The 24585-nt window shown below is 37.9% G+C and overlaps 1 protein-coding gene across 1 annotated transcript in view; it reads right to left on the bottom strand.

Moving 5' to 3' along the window:
• Nucleotides 1–24585, bottom strand: part of trabd2a (TraB domain containing 2A) — a 66680-nt gene that overhangs the window by 2487 nt on the left and 39608 nt on the right. Inside the window, exons 5-6 of the mRNA XM_044333920.1 lie at nucleotides 7497–7587; nucleotides 3577–3849 (exon numbers count right to left, since the gene is read on the bottom strand). Of these exons, the coding sequence (XP_044189855.1) occupies nucleotides 3577–3849; nucleotides 7497–7587 (364 nt within the window). The remainder of the gene's footprint in view (nucleotides 1–3576; nucleotides 3850–7496; nucleotides 7588–24585) is intronic.

Raw genomic sequence — 24585 nt, 5'->3', positions numbered from 1 at the left:
CTATAAACCAACTGCCACTCCGCCTTTCTGCTATTACTCTCTTCTGTCCCCCCTCTTCCCATATTATATACTCTGTCTGCAACTCTATGCAACTATTTCTTTCTTTATCTGTCCTTCTTTTCTAAACAGGTCTGGCAATCAAATCATTTCTGCTCTCCTGTTTGATACCGAGCCTGTGGTGCTTGGGTGGCTATGACTGGGATGAGGCCAGGCAAAACACACAAGTTCCTGAAGTCAGGGTCTCCAGATACCAGCGGGCTGCAACAGCAACTTGACACATCATTATAACGATATTAAAAAAAGTGATTCAGAGATATTATTTCCATTTAACTGGATTATGTTTGTTGGGAAAGATATTTTGACAAGCATCAAAAGAGAGGAAAAATGAAAACAAGTCTATCATAAATTTAAAATGGTAATTAAATCATGTTCCAGCCCTAAATTTTCCATCATCAGTCTCCTGACTTTCTCTGTCTGCAGACAAATGAGAGTATGCTTAGAGGGATTATTGTTGACAAATGATCTTGAACTCTCCGATATCCTTGGCTGAAGAAGGGACATAGTTGGAAAAGCTTGCGGAGGTAAGTGCCAGTCAAAACAGGATGGCCAAAATACACTGTGATGGATGCGAGCACCACCAGACAAGCTCTACACAGTAGTTTCCAAATAAATTAGAAGAATGTTCAAAGACCATAATTTTTCGATTTTCAAAAATGCCAAAACACAGTCCTCTCCAGAATCACACAGAAGCTTGTTAAGCAAAAGTCTACTCGGTACTGATGCAGGTATGTTAGGACATTTCCTTCATAATTCCTGAATTAACCTCAATTGATTGATTATGTTTCCATTACTGGCACATATTTGGAGATGATAATATTTGTATTGCATTGATTGGTATTTTCTCAAGGCTGCACAGTCTGTAGCTTTATACTGTAGTTATTAGATTTTCAGTAAAAATTTGAAGTAAGTTTTTAAATATTCAGAGAATGCATTAAGTTGTGTTTTCCTTTTTCAAAGTTATGAAGCAAGTTTATTTTGAAGAGGTGTAAGGAAACCATGTGTGACACATGACTGTGTGGCCACGCATCAAACACAACAGAGAACTGTGGCACTGCGGTCGCTTCTGTGTTATGGACTGCCTTCTCCCGTTCTCCCTCGGTCACTTTTTCAGACATTAAAATATACAAAAACGTACACCGTGTACACTTTGTAACATGTGTACACAAACAGTCTGTTTCCTTTCCACTAAAAAATACAGGGTCTCTCAGAGAGAGAGAAAACATTTCTGCAGACATAATGTACACAAACGTTCACAAACCTCCTCTGTTCCCGTGAAGAACAGATGCTACATGGTTAGATTTTTCTTTCCGTCACTGATTTGGAATAGTGCATATGGAAAAATACATGTTCATACATGGGCAAAACTGAATACATGCTTAAGCACAGAGTCCTGCACAGGTTCAGTTTTGCAAACCACACCTGCAAAGCCCAGTACCAGCTCCTGACACATACCTGTAGCTTACCACTAATCAAATACATCAGCTCACTAAATACTTAGTGCTTTATTTGTTTCTTGAGCTCAGCCAACAAGCAAAGTAGCCTTAAACTAGCCTGACTAATGTTTGATAACATATGGCTGAAATCCAAAAAACATGTAAAGTAATTCAATTGGCTTTAAACACTTTTTTTAAGTGTAGAGTAACCAGGTAAAAAAAGAAAATGAAGACTGCAATACCAGACTTTATTTTCATTTTCTCTCTTCTGTTTCTGTTTTTCGTCCTCATTTCTCCTTTTTATTTTGCCTGCTGCCCACCCACGCTCAGTGCAGGACTCTTAAACCATAGAACAATTCAAAAATGGTTTTCTGCTAGAGATGCTTGAGCTTATGCACTCCACTGTTCCAGTGCAACTTGTCATTAGCTAACACGGGATGCATGATGTAAGTGATTCATCTGGACTTTTGCCTTTCAGATTTGCTCACAGTTGATTAAAGTGGAACTGTTGAGTTTGTCCCTGCATGCAACACTGGGAGACATCTTGGACAGGTAGCCAGTCTATAAGGCTACAGAAAAACATATTCACACCCCTAGACAGTTTAGATTATCTAATTCACTTAACCTGCATGTTTTTGGACTGTGGGATTAAACCATAGCACCCAAAGAAACCCCATTAGAACATGAGGAGAACATGCAAACATGCAGTGCAAACTTTAATGTTGGCAGATTCAAGCCAGTGTAAGGATAATTTAAAGCTACATTAACAGAGGGAGATTAAGAGTCAGAAAAAGTAGCGTCAGCACAGAAGGAAAAAACATCCACATCACATGGGGATGCATAGTTGGTAATTTCAGGCCATGTGCAGGCATCTTGGAAATGTGAACCTCAGATCTCAAATACTGTGCTGAAATTACATGTCTAACAGTAGCCTATGGCTACGACAGGACCAGAGTTTATGTTCCTGTGTAAACAGTCCAAGTTTCCATCTGTACAATGTTAATACTAGCCATAGTAAACAAGCTCTATGTTCCACACAAATTAAGTAAATGCATGGAGTCTCTGAGGTTTGACAGACTCCAGCATGCAAACACATGCTCATTTAGAACCGAAACAAAAGAAAGAGAAACAAAAAATGATACACACATTAAAAAAGCAGACAGATTTGATTTGATTTGTCCTTGACTAAAATAATTTTCCACCTTCTTCATTTGAGCAGGCCTGAATAATTCTTAAAGAGTTAAGATAGTCACCTCGACTTTCACACTGATGACCGTGCCCTTTAAAAAAAGACATCTGAGGATTTAGGTCATGCCGTCTACAAATTCAGTTTCCTCATGATACAATCAGACAGTGAGGCATCAATTTAACTGAGTGAAAGTTGTTCAAATCAGGGGGTGGCATTGCAAGAAGAGGTCGGAAGGGGTCAAATTAACCTGCATGAAAACATAACATTTTGCCAACATGACAAACTGTTTCAACACAGCAGACGACACCTGTGCAGAGGTCTCCTTTTTGCCTGAAAGGTGAGCTTGTTTTGTTGTCCGGTTAGTCCCTGCCTGGAGCTACTGTGAGACCAAAACTAGATACTCAGTAGGAATTCCCAGGCTGATATTTTCACATACAAGACACTTATATGAGATAGGAACCAGTCTGGACTCATACCACACTGCAGGGTGTGTGTGTGTGTGTGTGTGTTGTGCAGAGTGCATGAAGACTATGGTGATGTGATATGGTGTCTGTTTAAGCCTGCGGCACCATACCAAGAAGTGTCAGTTTTATTCTATAGACAAGCGGAAAGACTGCATTACACATTTCTAATTCGCCCTCTCTCCTCACATCCTCTCAGTCTTTCTTCTCTCTTCACTCTTTTCTTTCCTTTTGTCCTCACCTCTGGCCTTTCGTCTCACCTTTTCTATATTTCCCCCTCATCCCTTTTTCACAGCAAAAGAGCCAGACAAGTCATTGATGACAAATATAAAGAAAAACGAGACCCCATGTACCAACATAACGAGACTAACGTGCGTCTGTATGTTCTCTCCTCCTCCTTTCCAACCTTTTATCCCTCCCTCCGCGGTCTTACCTCTCCTCGATGCGAACCCAGAGGTCGTTGAAATGCCGGTGCCGCTGTTTCTTCTGCTTGTTCCTCCTCTTTTTCTTCAGCATTTTCCTCTCTGCTTTCTCCAGCAGCTCCAGGCTGTCCGATGGCAGAAACATGTGGGGAAATGAGTCTTCCTCCAGGGGACGCCCCTGATCCTCCTCCTTGTGTGGAAGCTCATGGAGGAAAGGCTCTAGGAGAGGAGACTCATCATGGTGGTCCTCTGAGTCTGGAGAGGCAAGTTTGGATGATGATCTCCTGGAGAATACACAATACAGGAAAATAAGATACTTTTGAAAGAAAGAGGGAGAGGATGCTTTTTGTCATAGCATGGACTGTTTACACCAATCACTTTATCTTTATCCGATCCGACTTATCTGATCTTTAATGTTATATTTTTGATTGGGAACTATCTGAAATACTGTTGTGATACGCTAGTGTTAGACTCCTAAACTGTTATGCCCAACAAATGTGAGTCAGGAATATTTTACACACAGTTTCTGCACTGTGTGCTGCTGTCACTGGGGGACATGGTAAGTGAACATTTGCAGAATCTGACTATGGGCCAAATTTATGCCCATACATAATCGAGTTTGGTTTGAAAGATGAGCCAGGCCAACTCAGGATGAGGATTTTAGGACTGTATCCCACCTGAGGGCACACACCTGTTAAAAGAATCTTCCACGAGGAGAGGAGAGGAGAGGAGAGGAGAGGAGAGGAGAGGAGAGGAGAGGAGAGGAGAGGAGAGGAGAGGAGAGGAGAGGAGAGGTGAGGAGAGGAGAGGAGAGGAGAGGAGAGGAGAGGAGAGGAGAGGAGAGGAGAGGAGAGGAGATGAGAGGAGAGGGGAGGAGAGAAGAGGAGAGGAGGGCATAATAGAGAACATATTCAAGATTTTTTGGGAAAACAAATTAATGGAATGGGAAATATGAGGGCAAAACCGAAACTCATCTTTTTGATTAAAAACACTCTTTCTTCCAATGTGCTGCTGGCCATCTCTAATAAGGTCAGTAAATTGAACACTTAGCTTTGGTATGAAATTCCTATTGAGCTGTTACAGGGTTGTACAGCAGTAACCCTCTAGTAGGTACTGACAGTGATTTACAGGTCTTATATGTGTTGCTTTAATACATGTTCTTAAAGAGATTGCAGACTTAGGTCCTGTGTGAAAGGTGAAATCCAGGGATTAAGCCATGATAGCAGTCCTGTATGAATGGGTTCATCTCAAGCTCATAATCCTGCATCAAACACAGGGTTTGTGTGTGAAAGTAGATTCACTCATTCATCCACTCACACGCACACAAGCACAGATCTACACTGAGATAGCCACCCGCACAGTGTGCTATGGTAGACTGCACTACATGCTTCACAGCAGGAGGTATGAGCCCTGCTAAGTTGGCCTTTTCAACAACACTTCATTGGTAGCCAGTGGGGATTTTGTCTGATTTATCTGCGGTACAATCTAAAAGCGGAAAACCCCAGCGACTAAGAGACATCACTTGTTTTTCAAAAAGACTGAAAAATCAAGACACGAGATCTTTATAACTATTCTACTACCACAACACACCCCTTAACTCCACATACTTAGCCACACAAACAGTAAATGACTGCACAAAGCTTGGTTCTTAATAAATGTTTGAGCTCCACAGCCTGAGCACTAATCACATTTCTAAAAGTTTTGAGAATATCTTTAAACATCAAATATTTTTGCAGTTATTCATCCAACATTTTAGACAATGGAAAAGATTATATATATATATATATTTATTTATTTATTTTATTTTATTTTTTTTACTAATTTCTGCGTTCTGAAAATGCATCAAAAGAATTTTATGTTCATGGAACATGTATTTGCTTTGCACCTCATTTATGCTTTTGGGCAGATTTCAGACTTAAAGGATAGGTTCACAATTTTTCAAGTCATTCTTAAATCAACAGTCAGTTGCCCAAATGAACATTGAAACAGGTTTTGCTCTCTGTAATCATTCCTCCTGTTCATACTGACCATTAGAAAATCCCCTCCAAAAGTGCTTAAGAGATCAGGGACAAAATCCATAGTCCTTGTATGGAGAAAAATGTATTTAAAAGTGTATCTTAAGATGACATGAGGTTTCAACCATATGAGTTAGTCCAATAAAGTGGATATCTTCCACAGTCTCAGTTTTTAGTAAAAAAAATCCCTTGTGTTTTCTTGTTTAGCTGCAGTGGACGTATAGTGACAAAAAGAGGGAATTTGGCACTAAAAAGACATTGAAAGATATTGACTTTATTTGACTAATCTGAACAGCTGAAGCCTCACATTAGCTTCAAATGAACTTTTAAATACATTTTTGTGCAAAAGGAGGCCAGAGGATTTTGTGCCCCATCACTTACATTGAAATTGCATTATGAAGCGATCTTTTAATGGCCAGTATGAACAGGAAGAATGATTATAACAAAAACATATGTCAATGTTCATTTGGGAGTCTGAGAGTAGTTTTAAGACAGACTTGAAAATTTGTGAACCTATCCGTTTAAAACCATATTCATTGCACTTGAAGCTAATAGCTAAAGCTAATGAATAAAGTTAACAGTGGTGGTCTAAATCTGGGTATTTATTGTCTTTTCTTTAATCACTAACTTCCACATCAAAACGAGCCTCTTACGTGATAAGTGGATTAGTGAGTCATTGCTGGTAAAGAAAAAAACTCCCCAGTGTCGATAGTGCAGATGAATTAATAAAAGTATGCCAAACTTCAAAATGAGGCGATGAAACAAAAACTTATGTTTAGGGACATATGGAGAGAGTGAGTACTCAGAAAAGAGAGAATCACTCGATGAATAACTACTGAGTGCAGTTTTTGATTATTTGCAGACAACACACTTCTCACAAGGGCTGAAGCAGCATTAGCACATCTGTTTCGGGTCTGCAGATGAACACAGACCAACTCTGAAGTTGTGCTTACTTGGAAAGTGATTTCCCATTTGAAATCCAGTCAGTGAAAAAGTTGAGAGAAATATATATTCCTGTCAGGGCTGCGAGGCAGCGGTTGCACTGTAAAATGTGGCCGGGACATGAAACCTTACACCCATTTAAATGATAAAATATGGGCCTTTGAGTTTTACAGACTCATGTTTTCAGAAGAAATCGTAATGTGCAACAACTATGGCGAAACATAATATTTTCTGCATGGTTCTCTATCCATCATCTCTGTATTTCTCACTTCCTTTGCTTCGTTCACTCTTAGGCTCTTCTGTCTTCTCGTCTCTGAGATATTCATCCGCTTTTTTGGAGAATTAATACCTAAAAACTGAAATAGTCCTGAACCAGTCTCTAACACAGAAAACATTAGTTCACAAAGCACACTGGCAAAGATCCTGAGCAAACTATTTTTCTTTGTTTCCTTGAATTACTTTACCTAAACCAATATGTCTCTCATTATGAATCATTTTTAGGTTGATTTTCAGATTTTGAACTTTGTGCATAAAACATGCTTTGTGTCATGTCTGGGTTTAAATCAGCCTCACCAGCAATTCACTGTTCTTCAAACAAGGAATTAAGTATTTAAAGGATTTTTGGCAGTTTACGTCAAGAATTTGTCTAAATGAATCAAAGAAGAAATTTGGCAAGACTGTCTGTACCTCTGGTTGTAAATCTTAGCCTTTTATTAATTTAAAGAACAGAATATAAAACAAGCTCAGTGTTGCATAAAAGTAAACTTGTAATAAAAACATACTTTTGATTTCAGAACGATAAATTGCAGCAATTTTGCAAAATTAGAAGCTTATATAATATTAAGGGATTAGTTAAATATGCACAGAGCACTGCCACAATAAATCACAAACTCTAGTGCATTAAATGTGTTATTAGATGATACATGTGTGTGTATGTGTGTGTGTGTTTAAGGGCATTTCTGCAGTGAATTTACCTGTTTATGGGCTGCCCAGCAGGGGTGTGCTCCACCTCATATCCCTGGCGACGAAGCACATCAATAACTGTATTGTTGCCAAGAAAGTGACCTGCAACCAAAAAAAGAAAAGTAATTACCTCTACCTCTGAAATCTAATGATGAGCTATTACAAGCAGATGGAAACAAGACATTTAAAATCCCTCTAACGGCACTGTGTCAGAGGATGCAGAGATGAAGGGAGAAACGGAATAAGAAGGACCAGCACAGTAAGCTATTAGATGAAGAGTTGAAGGCGACAGGCTGCACACCTCCGATTTCTCAGCAAGGTAACCAACTCCTTTTACTGCCCTGCTGTTGCAAGGCAAGGCAAGTCTATTTGTATAGCATATTTGAACAAGGCAATTCAAAGTGCTTTAAAACATAAAAAGCATTAAGACAAAGTGCAAAAGAAACACATTATAAAAGGATTTGATTTAATTATGACCTGTGCTCTGTGAAGTCAGGATTGCTGCTTTTTTGCACAATACTGTGCTGTGCAATACTGTACTTTACACACTGTGTACTGTGTATTGTGTTTACTTGAACTTATATGTAACATATACTTTGTGATTTTAAATTTTTAAATTTTTAAATTTTAATGTAACTTTTTTTCATTGTATGGTGTAACCGCCTGTGTTTACTGTGCATATAATAATAAACTTCTTGAAACTTGAATCAGTGGCGAACAGAAAAGTCTTCAGCTTTGATTTAAAAGAACTGAGAGTTGAGCAGACCTGCAGTTTTCTGGGAGTTTGTTCCACCTGTTCTCCATGTTTAGTTTTAATTCTGAGTAGACCTGTCCCAGAGGACCTGAGAGGTCTGGATGGTTTATAACGTAGCAGAAGATCAGAAATGTATTTTGGCTTCAAACCATTCAGTGCTTTATAAACCAACTGTAGTATTTTGAAATCAATTATTTGACAGACAGGAAGCCACTGTAAAGATCTAAAAGTCCATTACTGCATTACTGCAAGATTTCTGGCTTGGTTAGTGGTTTTTAACATTACCTATTGCAGCTGAGTGCTGACTTTTAATCATTCTTCCTTGGCTCCAAAAACAATTACTTCAGTTTTGTCTTTGCTTAATTGAAGAAAATTCTGGCACATCCAATCATTGATTTGTTCAGTGCACTTTCTGAGTGCTTGTATTGGACCATAGCCCCTGGTGATATGGTATATGTAGTATTTGTGTGTTGTCTGCTTAATTATGGTAACATATTTTGTCGTTTTCCATAATCTGAGGCAGTGGGAGGATATAGATGTTGAACAAAAGAGGCCCCAGAATGGAGCCTTGGGGAACTCCCTGTTGTCATTTTTGTCCACTCAGATGTGTAGTTACCTATAGACACAAAGTAGCCATTTAAGTCCTTTAAGTAGGATTCAAACCGATTCAATACTGCCCCAGAAAGTCCCACCCAGTTTTCCAGTAGGTCTAGTAATATGTTGTGGTCAAACGTGTCAAATGCAGAACTGAGATTCAGTAATACTAAGACTGAAATTCTGCCACTGTCTGTGTTTAAGTGGATATCATTGAAAAAGTCATTGCATGGAAAACTACTTGCAACATGTGCAGCATGAAATCTGATCATGGTTGCTCATGGCATGATGGAAAAAGGCCAGTTAATGGACTTTATTCAAACAATGTACGTTTGTTTGGCTGCAACAGATACACCAATTGCTTTTCGTGCAATTGTTACAGGTTGACACTTAAGGAGTGTCTGCTGCCAGCAGACCTCTGGGACCTGTTGAATAAAACCTAATCCTGTTTGTTGTGCTAATTCGCAACAACAAATCAATTTTTGGAGAAATGTAATGCTGGCTGGATTATGTTTTCTAGTAACATAATGAAAATTTTGTTAATGTATCTGGTAAGTCACAAAATGTTGATTCTAAACATATTAGTAAAATGTTAACTAACAACGCAGCTGTTTTCTGAAAAAAAAAAAATCCAATCTTGTAATAAATTATTCGCTTGTATTAAACTTTTTTTATGGCTATGTTTAGGCACTCACATGACTTTGTTAAGATAAGGATAGGTCTCAGTCTTGGTAGAGTAAAGAAAAAGTCAATAGCCCATGAGGCTCAAGGTATTAATAAACATTTAACCAAAACCACAATCTTTCCCAAACCTTAACCAAAGCACTTTTACTGCCTAAACCTAACCACACATGGAACTAAGAATACAAACCCCAAACTTCCAGCGCTTTATACGCCCATCCCGACCACCTCCCTATAACTTATTTGCAGTACATAAATATAATGCTTTATTCAATTGAAGAAAAAAAATTAAAAAACATTGCCTGTACGCATAATCCACCCAGCAATTACTTTTGATACCACAAGTATATAAATGTAATTTCTAGGAGACAGGGTTGATTAAATCATACTTCCCTTTACCAACAGTAACCACACCTCTTAAGATCTTAAATATTATAACTTCAAGGAGACAGGACATACAAAGACATTCATTTGTGACACCTTTTCTAAAAGTATTCATATTACCCCTGAGGTGAAAACCAAAAATGAATCAGTAGTGTCAGATAATGTATTGGAGGTTGGGATCACTGTGAAAGTGTATATGCTCCTATTCTCGTCATCAGATGCTCTTCTCCTCACATCCTTTCATACTTGTTGCCTCTTAAAAGGTTTCTATGCATCCCATTTCCAACTTTTAAACCGCATTCATCAGTGCCTCTCCTCCTCTTCTCTTCTTTTGTTGAAAGTTAGTCCTTTCCTCTCTGTCTTATCTGCTTCCTCATGTCATTTTTTCATATCTGCATCCTGTTTTCTCCTTTCCATGTTCTACCTCTCTCCATTTTTCCCTCTTCCTTATCTCTGACTTCCCCCTTTTCTGTCTCTCTGTGACCCTCTCAGCTAGGTGAAGTGGGGGCATTGAGGCTTCAGGTTGCCATGTCAAGAGGTCTCCATTCTTCCCCTCACTCTGACAAAGAAGAGCAGGGGCCCATTGTTTGGGCCTGCTCAGCCGTGGCACCACAGAGCTGTGTAAACAATGAGACCCAGCACTTTAATCTGGCCCAGAGCCATCGATAGAGAGAGGTTGGCCTAGATGCACTATAGGTGCCATGATGCTTTCCCCCATCTCTAGAACTAAGAAGTGTTGGCTTAAATTATGTCCCATGCAGTACATAATAGCCATAGAAAAGGACTGAAGAGGTATGATTAAAAAGTGCAATGTGAACATTTGATTTGGTCTAGTGATACAGAATTTCATAACCTTTTCTAAACTAATCTCCTTGGTGAATGGGAGTGAGCATTTTGTCTGCTCAGCCACACTGAAGGAAACAATGTCCGACAAATAATCAAGCTTGATCAACCTTACAAGCTTTGGTGAGTTGATTTCAAGGCTTGGTTTGGTTTTTGTGTGTGTGTAGGGGAGGGACCAAATAATGTTTCTGCACTGGTTTTGGGAAATTTCACTTTATGGCTATATGTGTGACTATAAAATAACATTTTTGACTGAATTCTGAACTAGCGGTTTGTTTTTGGTGTGATTTAATAGAAAAAATATTAGCTTTTGTTTTACAGTTTCTAGGGATGAGCTTGCATTTTCCTAGTATGGGTCCTTCTTTTAATATTCTCGTGGGAGAGTGACCAACAGTTACTTTAAGCAGCAATGATTATCAATACAGGTGGTCAACTAAATGAATAGCCAGCAGTCCATTAATGCTCCATGGGAGTTGGAAACCAGAGTGAGACAGAGAGACAGAGGCAGAGTTCTCCAGCCTGCCCACGTTTAAAAACAACTCAGTGTGATTTATGTGAGTTTACGTCAGGGGATTAAGGTGGGACAAATGGAGCTGTTCAGCACAATGTAGGGCTACAGAGGGGTGGGCGGACTTTAAAACTTCAAAGGGACACACAGCCACACGCACACACACACACACACACACACACACAAACACGTATATAGATGCAAATTCTCATAGATTGTAAACCATCAATTAAGCCCAAAAGGCTTCAATGTGTGTGTTTAAAGGGTTGAATAAAAGCAGTGCTCATATTCTTGTGACTACGAATATATTTAAAAAACATCTTGTGACACACCACAAAAAACCCTCATAAACCATAAACTAGTGATGTAAAGCTTGACATGAATGAAATGTTTAAGAAAAATATAAAAAAGTGACATTTCTGTGCTCTGTCAAAAAACTGTCAATAGAAAAACTCTAAATCCCCAAAATGAGGAGAACCTTTCTTGTGAGAGTAAACTATGACATAATCACACACATTTTTTTAATAGTGTAGTACTATTAAGGCTGAGTTTCCTTAAGCAATATCATAGAAAATCATAGATGGGAGCTATTTTACTAGTCTCACAGTATGCAATAACTGTACAATTTCACACACTTTTTTGAGAGGGCCCATATCTTGAAACATTTAATTGAAGTTTGATGCTTGAAAAGAGATGAAGGATTATTTAAAGCGAGTATGCATTTCCCATGAAGATAATTTTTATGGGCACCAGTCCACCTTAACAAGAACATATTTCATACTAAAAAGGCTAAACCTGCAGCCTGCTGGTGTGCTGAAGTCATGGAATTACAAACAAAAACAAAATTCAGACATCTTTGATTAAAAATGATTGATGCCCCGGAAAGAGGCAGAAAGTAGGAACATAAAATCATGTTTCAGTATGTCTGCCTTTTTTCTTGAAATTAGGCCCCAAGTATGATGTAGCCTTTGGCAACTGACATGAACTTTGAGGTTTAAATATGCCAGGTGAGTTGTGACAACTGCTTCTCTTTGTTTCTTTCACTTTCTGCTAAAAACCATGTCTCCTGGAAATTACATTCTAATTTGCAATAGCAAATATATTTTGAAGGAAACATATTATTGTCTGGATTACCCTTTCTATTCACATAATGAAGAAATAATTAACATATCCTATTCTAAACATATCTGCAAATCACTGGCTGACAACACATTTAATTTGTTTTCCACCAAAATATCCGATCTTGCAATATAATATCCAGGAACAACACAGCACAATTAAATTTTTTTTTATGGTTATGTTTAGGCACTCAGAACACTTGTACTCTTTTCTACTGTCACTTTGTTGAATGAATTTTCTTAGTGACTCTACAGCAACCTTGATTTTGTGAGATATTTGACTTCAAACAGGCCAAACTATGTCTTTAAAACCCTTGTAGCCAGATATATAACAACTTCCATATTTCAACATCTTTCTAAATTGTATTATTGTTGTCAAATTCTGAGCTTGAGACACAAAGATTTTGTGGTAGGAAAACATCTATGCACCCTTTGTCAAAGGAACCTTCCACTGTGACACAACAAGCATCACGGTGGCATCGATGTCAACTTTGGGGTCAAAGAAGACATTTTTACAGAATTGGTAAATACTCAGTGACTCACTGCACACAGCAGAAATACTTCCATATTTGCTTTAAAACAAAACACATACGATAGTTGTAAAATTGCAGATGTTGTGGGGCTAACATGAATTTAAGAGTATTGTTCTGCGCTGTATTAAATTTGATTTTGCCACACTGGTTTCACAGATGTTTTCATTGCATGGCTTTGTTAAACAAGTTGACTCAGAATCACAATCAGTTCTTCTGGTTATTGGTTCTCTCACGGCAAATACAAATATTTCTTTGTATCCTAGCTCTAAACAGTTGCAAATGCAAATGCAAATGCAAATTTCTGTTTGATCATTTCTACTGTGTCACTCCAATAAATTAATTCCAATGCCAAGGTCATTATAGTTTTCCACACCTTAAGACCCAAAATGTATCACTTCAGTGTTTCTTTAAGGTTCCCTACATTAGAAATAGTCATACTCATTTAGGTTCCCACTACAAACAGGCCTGGACACCATGTTAGGGCCCAAACACAGTTTAAGAAACACACTTCTGGAGTGACATCTGTGACATCTGACATATATTTCCACAGATTATTTATTTAGGCCAATTTCATACATTTTAAATCTATGAAATGGGCCAAAAATATGTACACCAATGCACAATATGTTCACTGTATGTCTTTCCAGCACTGTGAGAGGGGAGATGGTAGAGATAAAGGCCAGGAACAAACCTGAAAGCTCTCATTCACAGCTAGCTCTCTACATGGAGCGACATTCATACATGGAACCACTGATTTAGAGGGTCACAGACTAGCTCATGCCATGGTCATAGAAACTTAGAAAGTTTTATATGTTTACTGGACTGTTTGTTCTGTGATATGACATGCTTTTCTTACAGTTATGCAGTGTCTAGGTGGCATAGTGTTTAATACAAAAAATATCTGCTAATGCTAAATGAATAAGACATTTGTGTAGGTACGATATGTTGTGTAATAAAACAACTAATTTGCTCTGCCAAATACAATTTGGAGGAAACATAATTTCTGCTGAATTATGTTCACTGGCAACAATTTTTCTAAACCAGGTCTGTCTGCACAGATGTTGTAGGGAGGTAGAGGTATACTGCTACAAAGTGCAAGACTTTTACACCAGAAACCGGGGTTCACGTCATCCAACCCATGTGCTTTTAAATTAAGGCTTCAAAAATGTTAGGGTTAGGGAAAGATAGTTTTAGTTTAATATTGAAAAAGTTCAAATCTTGCTTGAAGTCAATGACCACAGTCTTTCCCAAATCTTGACCATGTCCTTTAAAGGAGACCTATTATGCTTTTCCTTATTTTCAGTCATATATATAATGTTACAGTGCTGGATGTTCACATTAAAAGTGACCTACATGTCAGATAATAAGGTAAACATATGTAGAAGTAATCACTGTGAGCAGAAAGCACTGGCTTCAGACTGCTCTAAATGCTCACTTTCCAACATTTTTTTCTACTTTCAGCCTGAGCTACATCGGCTCGTGATGGATTTCTTTATATGGTCATCTGCTCCACGCACAGTGCATGAGTTCATTGCTCCACTCCGCTAACATGGCATTTTAACATTGTTTTGGGGGTAGTCACGACGAGCCATGACTCCATTACACAGCATGGCAAAGTAAAATAAGTTGTTTACCTGTTGGAGGTGTGCTGATTATCTGCAGCTCTTCATCAAACATCATCATCACTGTGGCTGTTTCTGCTTGTACTATTCCTCGCTGCATTATTTCTAACTGATCCACTGAACAAATAGCTCCAAATATGCCCATATCTTGTCATTTTGATTGGTTTTTAGCACCGCTAATGAAGCTCCACTAATTCAGTGAGGAACACGTTTCACTTCCTGTAAATTCTTCAAAATAATTAGTCATTTAAAAGCTTTTAGTTTGAAGCACTAAAGCAGGAAATGTTGGGTTTACATCGGAAGCAACTTAACATGACTTTTATGTGTGCTGCCTTTCAGCAGTCTCCGGAAAGCTGGCCAATCAGAACAGAGTAAGCTCATTGGGAGGGGGGTCTTAAATTAAAAATAAAAATATAGAGCTGGACATGAGCATCATAGATCCCCTTAAAGTTAACATAACATATATATTGCGAGGGAAACAAAGGGAATATGTTGACGGTGAACATTTTGCAGATATATTTAATACAAATGTGTCCTTGTTATGCTTATAAAAAAACATAATCTGGAGGCATTGTGTATCCCACAAAACCTATTTTGTAATGCAAAGCTGTTGTATATAAAAGTAATTTTTAGGAGATAGGCTTAGATCATTCATATAAGGGATAAAATGCTACTTCTGTATCTAATCACGTAATGAATGATGCATTCCTGGGTTTTTATCAATTTTATTACAGTGAGATAATTTTCTTCATACCTAACGTATCACAACTGTCTTACCTGTGATCATCATGAGAAGCACCAATTTGGATATTGTTGTTAAGTTTGACAGGTAGTAAATGTAAAGATAGGTTGGAAGAAATGTTATAAGTTGACAAACAATTTGAAATTAAACTGATTTGTCTTAAACCTGAACAAAAAATACATTTTTGCACACCTGTAACACCAGATGAGAACCTCAGTAGTATCCATCCTTAAAAAAACGGTCTCTACAATCAGCAGCTCAAATTATTAGAACATATGGTAAGCCTTAAATAGTGTTCCTTTTCCATACACATCAATATTTACATTACAGCTTGTAACCAGGGCCCAAGCAGCAGTTCTCATAACATTACAGCATGTTGGATAAACAAACGCTACGGGCAGCACTGAGGCCATTCCGCCCCATATAGCCTCCTCTAGCTGTTTATGTACATGTTCCTTGCTAGTCAGCTGGCGCTGGCAGCCCATGATCACCACCACTAAGCACTGAATGAAACCTTTTATTGAAGAAGATGACAATGAGGTGTCTGGGGCTTTCTTAAGTCTTCATGTGCAGTGATTTAGTTTGCTACTTCCCTGAGGTAACTTTTGTTGCCAATGACATAAAGCCACAAACTTTTGGCTTGAATATACACTTCCCCTGGCCAATTCTTCTGAAGATATTGGACATTACAGTGTTTTAAAAACATCAATCATGCATTGATTACAGTATAAACAGGCAGAAACAGAGATGGGGGGAAGAGAGGGTAAATATGTTCAAACTATTGTCAAAACTAACCAATAGACTTAATTTTAGGACTTGACATTTCTAGGACAGCGGAACTAACCAGACAACAATCCCACTGGAAAATCACTGTTTTGGCTCAACAAGCTCAGTCAGTCAGGCAAAACCTCTGTGTCTTCAACTGTCAAGGAGACACAGCCATCCATACAAGTGACAGTCACGTCAAGGACAAATAACAAGAAAATTATTGGGTATCCACGGGAATAAATATCACACATCCATCCTGGTGTTTTTCAAACAATGCCAGCCCTATATTAACACACATTAAGTGTCTGGAAACGCAGGCTATGCTTATAGCACTACTTCTTATCCCTGGTTAAATCATACTGTTTTATGTCTTGATGGACAGTCAATTCCGCCCTATATCAAGTTTAAACCTCATCTATTTTCAGTCAGTTGCAATTTGTTTGAAAAAAAGGACACTATTTGAAACAAGCTGGTCTTAAAAGAGAGAAAATTAAAAGAGCTAGTTAAGAATAATTACATGCGGTATCATAGTGATAGAGTCTATCATTCTTTATCAATGTGTGGTTAGATAAATTAAAGTTTCCATAGCATACAGTTGAATGTACCATAATGTGGACATTTTATTTATGGTTTGTTTCATTCATTTTAAGAAAAAAAGGCTTGCTGACAAGTAGTTTTTCTTTTATGGAGACAAACAAGACTTAGAGTCTTCAGCGATGTTAGCAGCTCTGTGAGGCTGTATTTAGGCACACTTGTGCTTTAAGGCCACGTTCAGACCAACCTGAGCCTGGTGTGAGCTGTGCGATCATCGCAATATAAGATAAAATAGTTGCAGCTATGAGAGCCGTAAAATCCTGTCTGTTAGTATTAAACCCCATTTTGCTGTGTTTTGGTGTTTGAAAAGCCTTTAAACGCACTAATCTGTTACTCCAACTTAATTTCTTGGGCTGCATTTCATTGTCTCACTGGTACCTTAAACAAAAGCCTCATCAATGCACATCATGACCTTTTTAGTTCTGAATTCCCACTAAATTAAATGTTAATGTCAACATGCTGACATGCTGATGTTTCACAGGTATAATGTTTACCATGCCCACCATTTTAGTTTAGCTTGTTAGCATGCTAACATCTGCTAATTTTCGCTACACACAAAGTATGGCTAAGGCTGATGAGACAATCATTACTTTTGCAAATATTTGGATGTAAACCAAAGTATTGGACAAATTGAAATTTTGACAAGATAATGGCGCAAGACTTAAGTTATTTCAATTCATCATGAGGGGAACATGAATGTGTGTACAAAATTTCATGGGAATCCATAACGGCAAATGTCAACTCCATGATGGCTGTAGATGAAACATGAGGGGATCATCAAAGTCATTAGGATACATCATCTGGGAACCATGAATGTCTGTACAAAATGTTTTGGCAAACCATCAAGTGGATGTTTAGATATTTGACTGGATAAGTGAAAACTTTGACCTGCTTGTGGCGCTAGAAGAAAAGTGAGGGGATTATCAATGTCATTAGGATTTATCCTCTGGAGACCATGGATGTCTGCACCAGTTTTCATGGCAATCCATCCAAAAGTTGTAATATTTCAGTCTGGATCAAAGTGGTGGACTGACCGACAGGCCTAGAGCCATGCTGCTGGCATGGCCAAAAATGTTACAAGGCGACAAGAGGGGAATGCAGCAGTGAAGAACTGAGTGTTTTATGTAAAGAGGTCTTAACCACAATTCAATTACTAGAAAGTGGCAGCAAACTTTTTTTAAGTGAAACTTTCATAATTTATGTAATGTAGCCAACTTGTGGTGTTGAGACCTAAGAATCACTTAATGTTAATATAATATTCATCCTTACAGGCACCAAGATTCTTTGCCACTGGATGAGCCATGGAAAAATACTTTCATAAATGAATGTTTTTGCCTGGAATCAATTTAGTCTGATGTTACTTTCAACTATATGTTGTCATTTTGATCCCAAATGCCTGCAGGATAAGGATACTCTTAATATAATAGCATAGGAGAGAAAGTCAGCAGCCAAAACCAAGAAATATTTGGTTAAATAAGTCTGCATACAAGCCCACAAATTCAGCTTGGGTCCCAAGAAAAAAACTGTCATTGGATCAAACCAATCCAAGACCTACAGCATATTAAATTTTAGCTCCAATCTGTTGCATCTTTCAATTCTCACTCCTCTGTGCTATACTAATAAAAAGAAATGATACACTTTAAAAACAAAACTATGTATGATTTAACCCACTTACAGTATGAGGATATGAAAACATGCAGATTGATGTAGAACCAGAGAAGTCCAGTTTAAGGGTGAAACAACTAGACTGAGCCAAACTAAACATTTGTTGTTTTAGTGCTTCTACTGCTCAGTCATTAATGACCTACTGTATGAGCCTTCTGTCTTAAGATGATGTCAGAATTTCCTCCAAAACATGACGAAATCTGTGAAAATTTCAAATCATTTTAAGACATTTTTAAGCACACCCTATGATGATACACTAAATCCTGGATGAGAAGCATTTACATTATGTCATATATTAAATAATATAAAAAAAAAGGATATTTTATAAGTAATATTTTGTGCAGTTTCTTAACATTTGTTCAGGTATATCTATTCTTATTTGAGATACAGGGAGTTTTATTGATGCTGTGTTCAAGAAATTGTGATTCAGTACAAGTGATGGTTTACATTTTTTCCATCTTCTGTGTATTGCAGACTTGGACAAAAATGTACCAAATGCTACTTCGCTTGTCATAGATTGCCAACAGAAACATGTTAAGATATTAATATTGTTTATGTACTCTAAGTCACTTGTGCTGAATAATCAGGTTTGATGTGTTTTCAAACAGTCAAATGTATTTAACCCCTTAAGACTTCACCAAGGCCACACAGTTTTAAAATGTTGACTTGCCAGGGTAGGTGCTGTTATTTTAATTGGCACCTCTTGAAATACATCACAATATTGAAGATATATTTTACAACTCATCCTTATAATTGGGCAACTTTTTCATTTTGACCTCCATTCAAATTCATCCAGGATATCGTTTTGAATGTAAGGTAGCAGAGATAAGATAAAGCTCTGATAAAAGGCAGCTGTGATATGTCTGTCTGAATGTGAAAGACAACCAAAGCCGAATCACAAAAACAGCCAAAGCCAAAGGCACAAATACACCTCTGTTCCATGAAATAAGGCGCTCTTTTAACCATGCCAAAGAATGCTAACATCTCGACCAACACCAAAACATGTCTCTTTCCATTTCTCTCAGGCATAGTAAGAGGCAAAGTTCAAAAACAGGCTCAATTCAATAGGTAGTTCTTTACTGTAAAACTGATACCAATCACCATTTCAAAAACAGACGCAGGCTGAGACAGAGGGAAGACGAGAGAAGCAGAAATGAGACAAACGAGCAGATGCAAAAAACAAAAGACAAGAGGAAGATGCAGACAGAAAACAAGCCAATTCAAGACAGACAGGAGCAGAGACGAAAGAGCTGAATGAGCGCTAATGTCAGTTGCTGAATTTAACATGGAAAGAAAAGCAGGAGTAGAGACAAAAGGGAAAAGGCATGCAAAACAACACAGGAATGTTAAGTCGTCAGATGCCAGACTGTGATAGCTGAGGATAAGAGCATCCTGTAAGGCCTTCAGTTTAGAACTGAAACACTTCTCTTTTGAGACTATGTAGACTGTATTTTGACATGGTGCCTATGTAAAGTCTACTATACAACACAGGAGTGGAGCTTGAAGTGGTATCTCAGTTTGGCATGCCATTTTTTAGTTTTTGAATCTCTTTATCCAAAGTTAAACCAAGGAAACTGAGTCTGGGAAATGCAAATCTAAATCCCTGATGAGATGTAAGCTAAATGATGTGAACTGTTCGGATCTTAAAATCCTATATAAGAAAACTTTAAACATACAGTAGTTCTAAGCAGAATAAATGTGAAATGAGTCGGTGTGTCCTTTAATCACATCTCATCTATAATTTTGGTTATGGTATGTTGCTTATTTATAATCACAAAGTAGACATATCATTTATTTCCAAGACCAAAGTCACTGCCCCAGACAAATGTTTAAGACCGATGTTCTCTTAAAAAGCACCTGATTGAAATTTATTATTATAGTACTTGTGTTTTGTTGGATGGTATTTGGGGGAAGGTGACAGGATTGATGTAAGAGGTGGCTTGTTTATCTTACAAAGAACGCTTGATGAGTAAAATTGCTGGTAAAATGTATAATATGGAGCGGCTTTATGTTCAGTTGTGAAAATTAAAAAGATGGATCATCAAACACCTCCACATTTTAATTGCGTTGCTTTAGGAATTTAAAAAAAAAAGAATTGTGTTGTGCCGTGTTTATCATTAGTTTGAAAATGGCTAAATTGTCTGCAAGAGGTTCCTTGAGATCACACTGGGCAAGTTCAGCTTTGAATTTATGCTGAGAATAAATGAGAAACAGAGCACATAAGAGGCCTGTGGTGTGAGGTTGTTTTTTAAATAAACGCTCACTCAAAATTTGTGGTGGCACACAGCACTTTGGAGCCGTGTTAGGGATTACATCTGTCAGGCTGAAATAGTCTCTACACTGACTCTCAGTACAGTCCTCAGTTTTGCTCTTTCTGCCAAGAAATTATGAAGCTTGAACACACACCAGCTCACTCACTGTGGTTGTATGAAAGTGATCAAAGATAGAAAATTCTGTAAAAGTGAGCAGTTTTGACAAAGTAAACTGGGGCACTGCCAGCTCTCAATGTCTCTGCCACTGAATGTCTCATTTTACTTATAAATACTGTCTCATGGAATATTCGTACTACAAAAGCAACTGAAAGGAGATTTTATAAGCAGTTTAAGAGGGGTGGGGGGATACCTGAACATCTGACCTCACTCAGGTTGGCTGAAAATGGTTTTTACATTAGCCATAAAAGTACCAGAATTACCACTGATGTAAATCAGATCCAATTTATAGTACCAGTCAAAAGTTTGGACACACTTTGTCATTCAAGTGAACGGGATGGTTTGTCCAAACTTTTGATCGGTACTGTAGATGAGTCACTTTACTGAGTTTTTGAATGTTAATGTTCATGTAGACTTTTTTCTGCTTGTGCCAGTTAAGTTTTTTGACATGTAAAAGTTACATAAATGTATTGTTTATGCACAATGAACTAAATACTGCGTATAAGCAAAAGAGTGAACTTTTCCATCTGTAGTTTGCTGTTATTAGAGTTGAAATGAGTCAAAAATCAATCAGCAACTATTTTGATAATCCATTAATTGTTTCAGTAATTTTTCAAGTAAAAAATGCCAAATATTTTCAGGTTTCAGCTTGTCAAATGTGAGGATTTTTAGCATTTTTTTAGCCATTCTAGTAGCATTTTCACTTATGACAAATGATGCTTATGAATCAATACTTGCAAAATGAATAACATTCCCATTAGCCTCATCTGTACTTTGAGTTTAATGCTAAGTAATAGCGTGCTAACATGCTAAAGATGATGAAAATGGTAAACATTTGCTAAACATCACCATTTTAGCATCATCATTGTGAGAATGTTAGCATAATGGCATTAGCGTTTAGCTCTAAGCACCACTATGCCTAATTACAGCATTACAGGAGTCTCTTAGTCTTGTTGACTTTTGGTTAGCTAAAAAAAGATGAAGATGTCACCATGGGCTCTGGGAACACTGGGGACATTTTATAGACCAATTTAGAAAATAATTGTCTGAATTATCAATACTGTAAATTGATACTTTGGTTGTAATAATAAGTACATAGTTAAATAAGTTTTGATTGGTCGGAAACCGTCAAGTAGGTGGGTCTTATCTAATATAAGCCTGTCAGAGGATAGACGTCAGAGAGAGGAGACAGACACAAGCATGCGAGTGGTGTGCTGCTGATAGCAAGGTACTTTTGTTGAGACTGTGATTGACAATGAATGATTACCCTCATCTCTAAACTATTTTGGTTTAGTGTCTGTCTGCATCTATTTGTTAACTTAAATGAACTGAAACCAACGCTGAGCTCAGTGATAGGTTGGTGATGTAAGAGGATGCCGAGCCTCGTTCCTAACACGCAGATGAAAGCAAGTCGAGTTCACCAGGGTCCAGGTAAGGCCCGCATCCTTTCTTTCAGCCATGTACTGCAGGTTTGATCATAATCATTCAGTTCATTCTGTCAGTAGGAGTCCTGAAGCTACAACAGAGTTTCTTTTTGTTTTCCCCACAAAAATATATGCCTTTGCTGGTCTGAACCTGCAAAAAATGTATTCTTGCAGTTTGCATACTGTGGCCTCAAGACCACTTCCTCTGAAAACACACCTACCCCTGAAAGCCTCACGTCCCGCTGCGAGTCTCTGTTCAGCCTTTCAACTGTGTCAGTCCAGAAAAAGGATACCAAGGGGAGTTGGATGGCTGCTCACTTGTTGAAAAAGCATTTCTCATCATAGTTTTTCTCAGATGTTCTCTCACAGAGCTTCCATCTAGAACATATGGCTTACAGTGCAATTTTGTGGCTATTTAGTTTGAGTAATCTGCAAGAGGTCTTGTGGATGTCCAATGAGGCCTGCATATCATCTGTGATTTAAGTCTAGATTATAACTGAGAGCAGATCCACAACGTAAAGCCCTGTAAATTCTTACAGGCTCAGTTTTTGGTTTGCTTACCCCGTGCTATCTCTCCTTACATCACTGTCAACATCTTTTTTTCCAATTTATCTCATTTTTATTCCAGTTTTTTTTTTTTTTTTTAACTATAACACTCATTTTGTCCCTCTCTGTCAATTACCCACCATCTGTTCATCCCATTTTATCCTTAATCATTATTGTTCTTTCCTATCTCCCTCTTAACTAGTTCACCAGGATGTATTGCGGATAGAACCGTGCGCTTATAGTTTTCCAAAAAAGTCTCCTGCCTCCCTGCAAAATACTTCAGTGTCACAAAAAAACAGGCCAACTTTTGCATCTGCACCAGCGAAAGCATCTGAAACAGCCTCAACAAGAACAGAAATTCATGTTTTTCTGATTACAATCACTCATTCACTCCAGACCTTTAGTGACGCAAAACAGAAGTTACAAACTCTACTACAGTAATTTCAACACGAGCTAATTAAAACTGAGCCTGTTTGTGTCGAATCCAGAAGATTACTTTGTTATTGCTGCATCAGTAGTCTGAGAACAGCATCACACAATTTGAATATGTTTTATTTCTTAGGACAGATGAAACTCTTTAAAAACCACACTGGCAAAGATATATGGATAAAGACACTGGCCGAGTGACAGATTCTTACAGTTAAGTAATTCATTTCAGGATTCTTATAAAACAGTCAAACCATATCAAATTTTTGATTTTTCTTTTTGTTTTTGCCTCATATTGAAATAAAAACTTTTTCTGTCACTGACAAGGAAACTTTTTGATTGGAATGTTTCATCACAGCAGTAACATTCGGTTGTTTGCAAATGCTCATAGCCAAGATATTTTTCCATTCACAAGACACACTGTGAAATCTTAAAAAAGCTCCTGTGTGCACAGAATGTTTTTAAACCGTGAAAGAAAATTGTAATTGCATTGTTTCAAAAATATCCACATCTGTGCCAACATGGACATAGAAACCTTAACTCTAAAGAAATCATTCTTGAACATGCAATCTCACTAAGATGCCAAACATGAGGTCTGGACATTTAAATATAATAAAGCTAATTTGAGAATAAAAAGTCAAACTGTTGTCCCAGAATGCTGATATACATGTTGTGAATGGCTAACAACATAGACTCATTTATACTGTGAACCAAAAAACTCCCCGCTCTAGCGAAACAAAAAAGTATTCAATAACTCCGCAGAGAGAGAGAGAGAGGGAAGCCACAAATCACACAAGTCATGTTTTCCTCTGTCTCCTCATATCTTCATCGCCTCTGGGCAGTGCTCCTTTATGTTTTAGCCCCAAAATGAAAAAGGACAGTTCCTTCATAACAATTCCCACTCAGAATCATCAATAGCTGCACGGCTGCTCACCGGCTAGATATATAATTTTCCACTCCCTTTTCCCTTTCATATAGGAGTGAGGTATTTCTAGTCCAAATGAAAGTTTGGCCCCTGGGCAAGCATGTAAAGAGCTCGTTCCAGGTGCATAAGGAAGTACGGCTGGGTTTGAATGGGGTCAGGGGTTAGGAGTTCAACTCTTTCAATAAATCACAACAAGCTGTTGTGACAAGCGCTCACTGCTATGACTGGGAGAGAAGTGTGGGTTATATGAAATATGTCTTTCAAGTACAAAGACCGAGGCCTTTGACCCGATGAGTGCAACAAAATGTATATGTTTAGCTGGTATTCAATCCGCGGCTTAACAGCCAGTTGGTTATCCAGAGTGGCTGACAGGTTTATCCTCCCATTTAAGAAGAGACAGAGATGTATCAGATGATGCATTGCAGAAGCCCCTGACATCTTAACATCACACACTGGTTTAACATTTTTCATGTATATCAGAGTCATTTTGCAGGATTGCAAATATGTAAACTATGATTACAGAGGAGGAGGATCAAGAGGAAGC

Source organism: Thunnus albacares, chromosome 18 (genome assembly GCF_914725855.1).
Source record: "Thunnus albacares chromosome 18, fThuAlb1.1, whole genome shotgun sequence".
Classification (NCBI taxonomy): domain Eukaryota; kingdom Metazoa; phylum Chordata; class Actinopteri; order Scombriformes; family Scombridae; genus Thunnus; species Thunnus albacares.
Note: the sequence above shows the minus strand (reverse complement) of the source record. Positions and strands in the feature narration are given on the sequence as shown.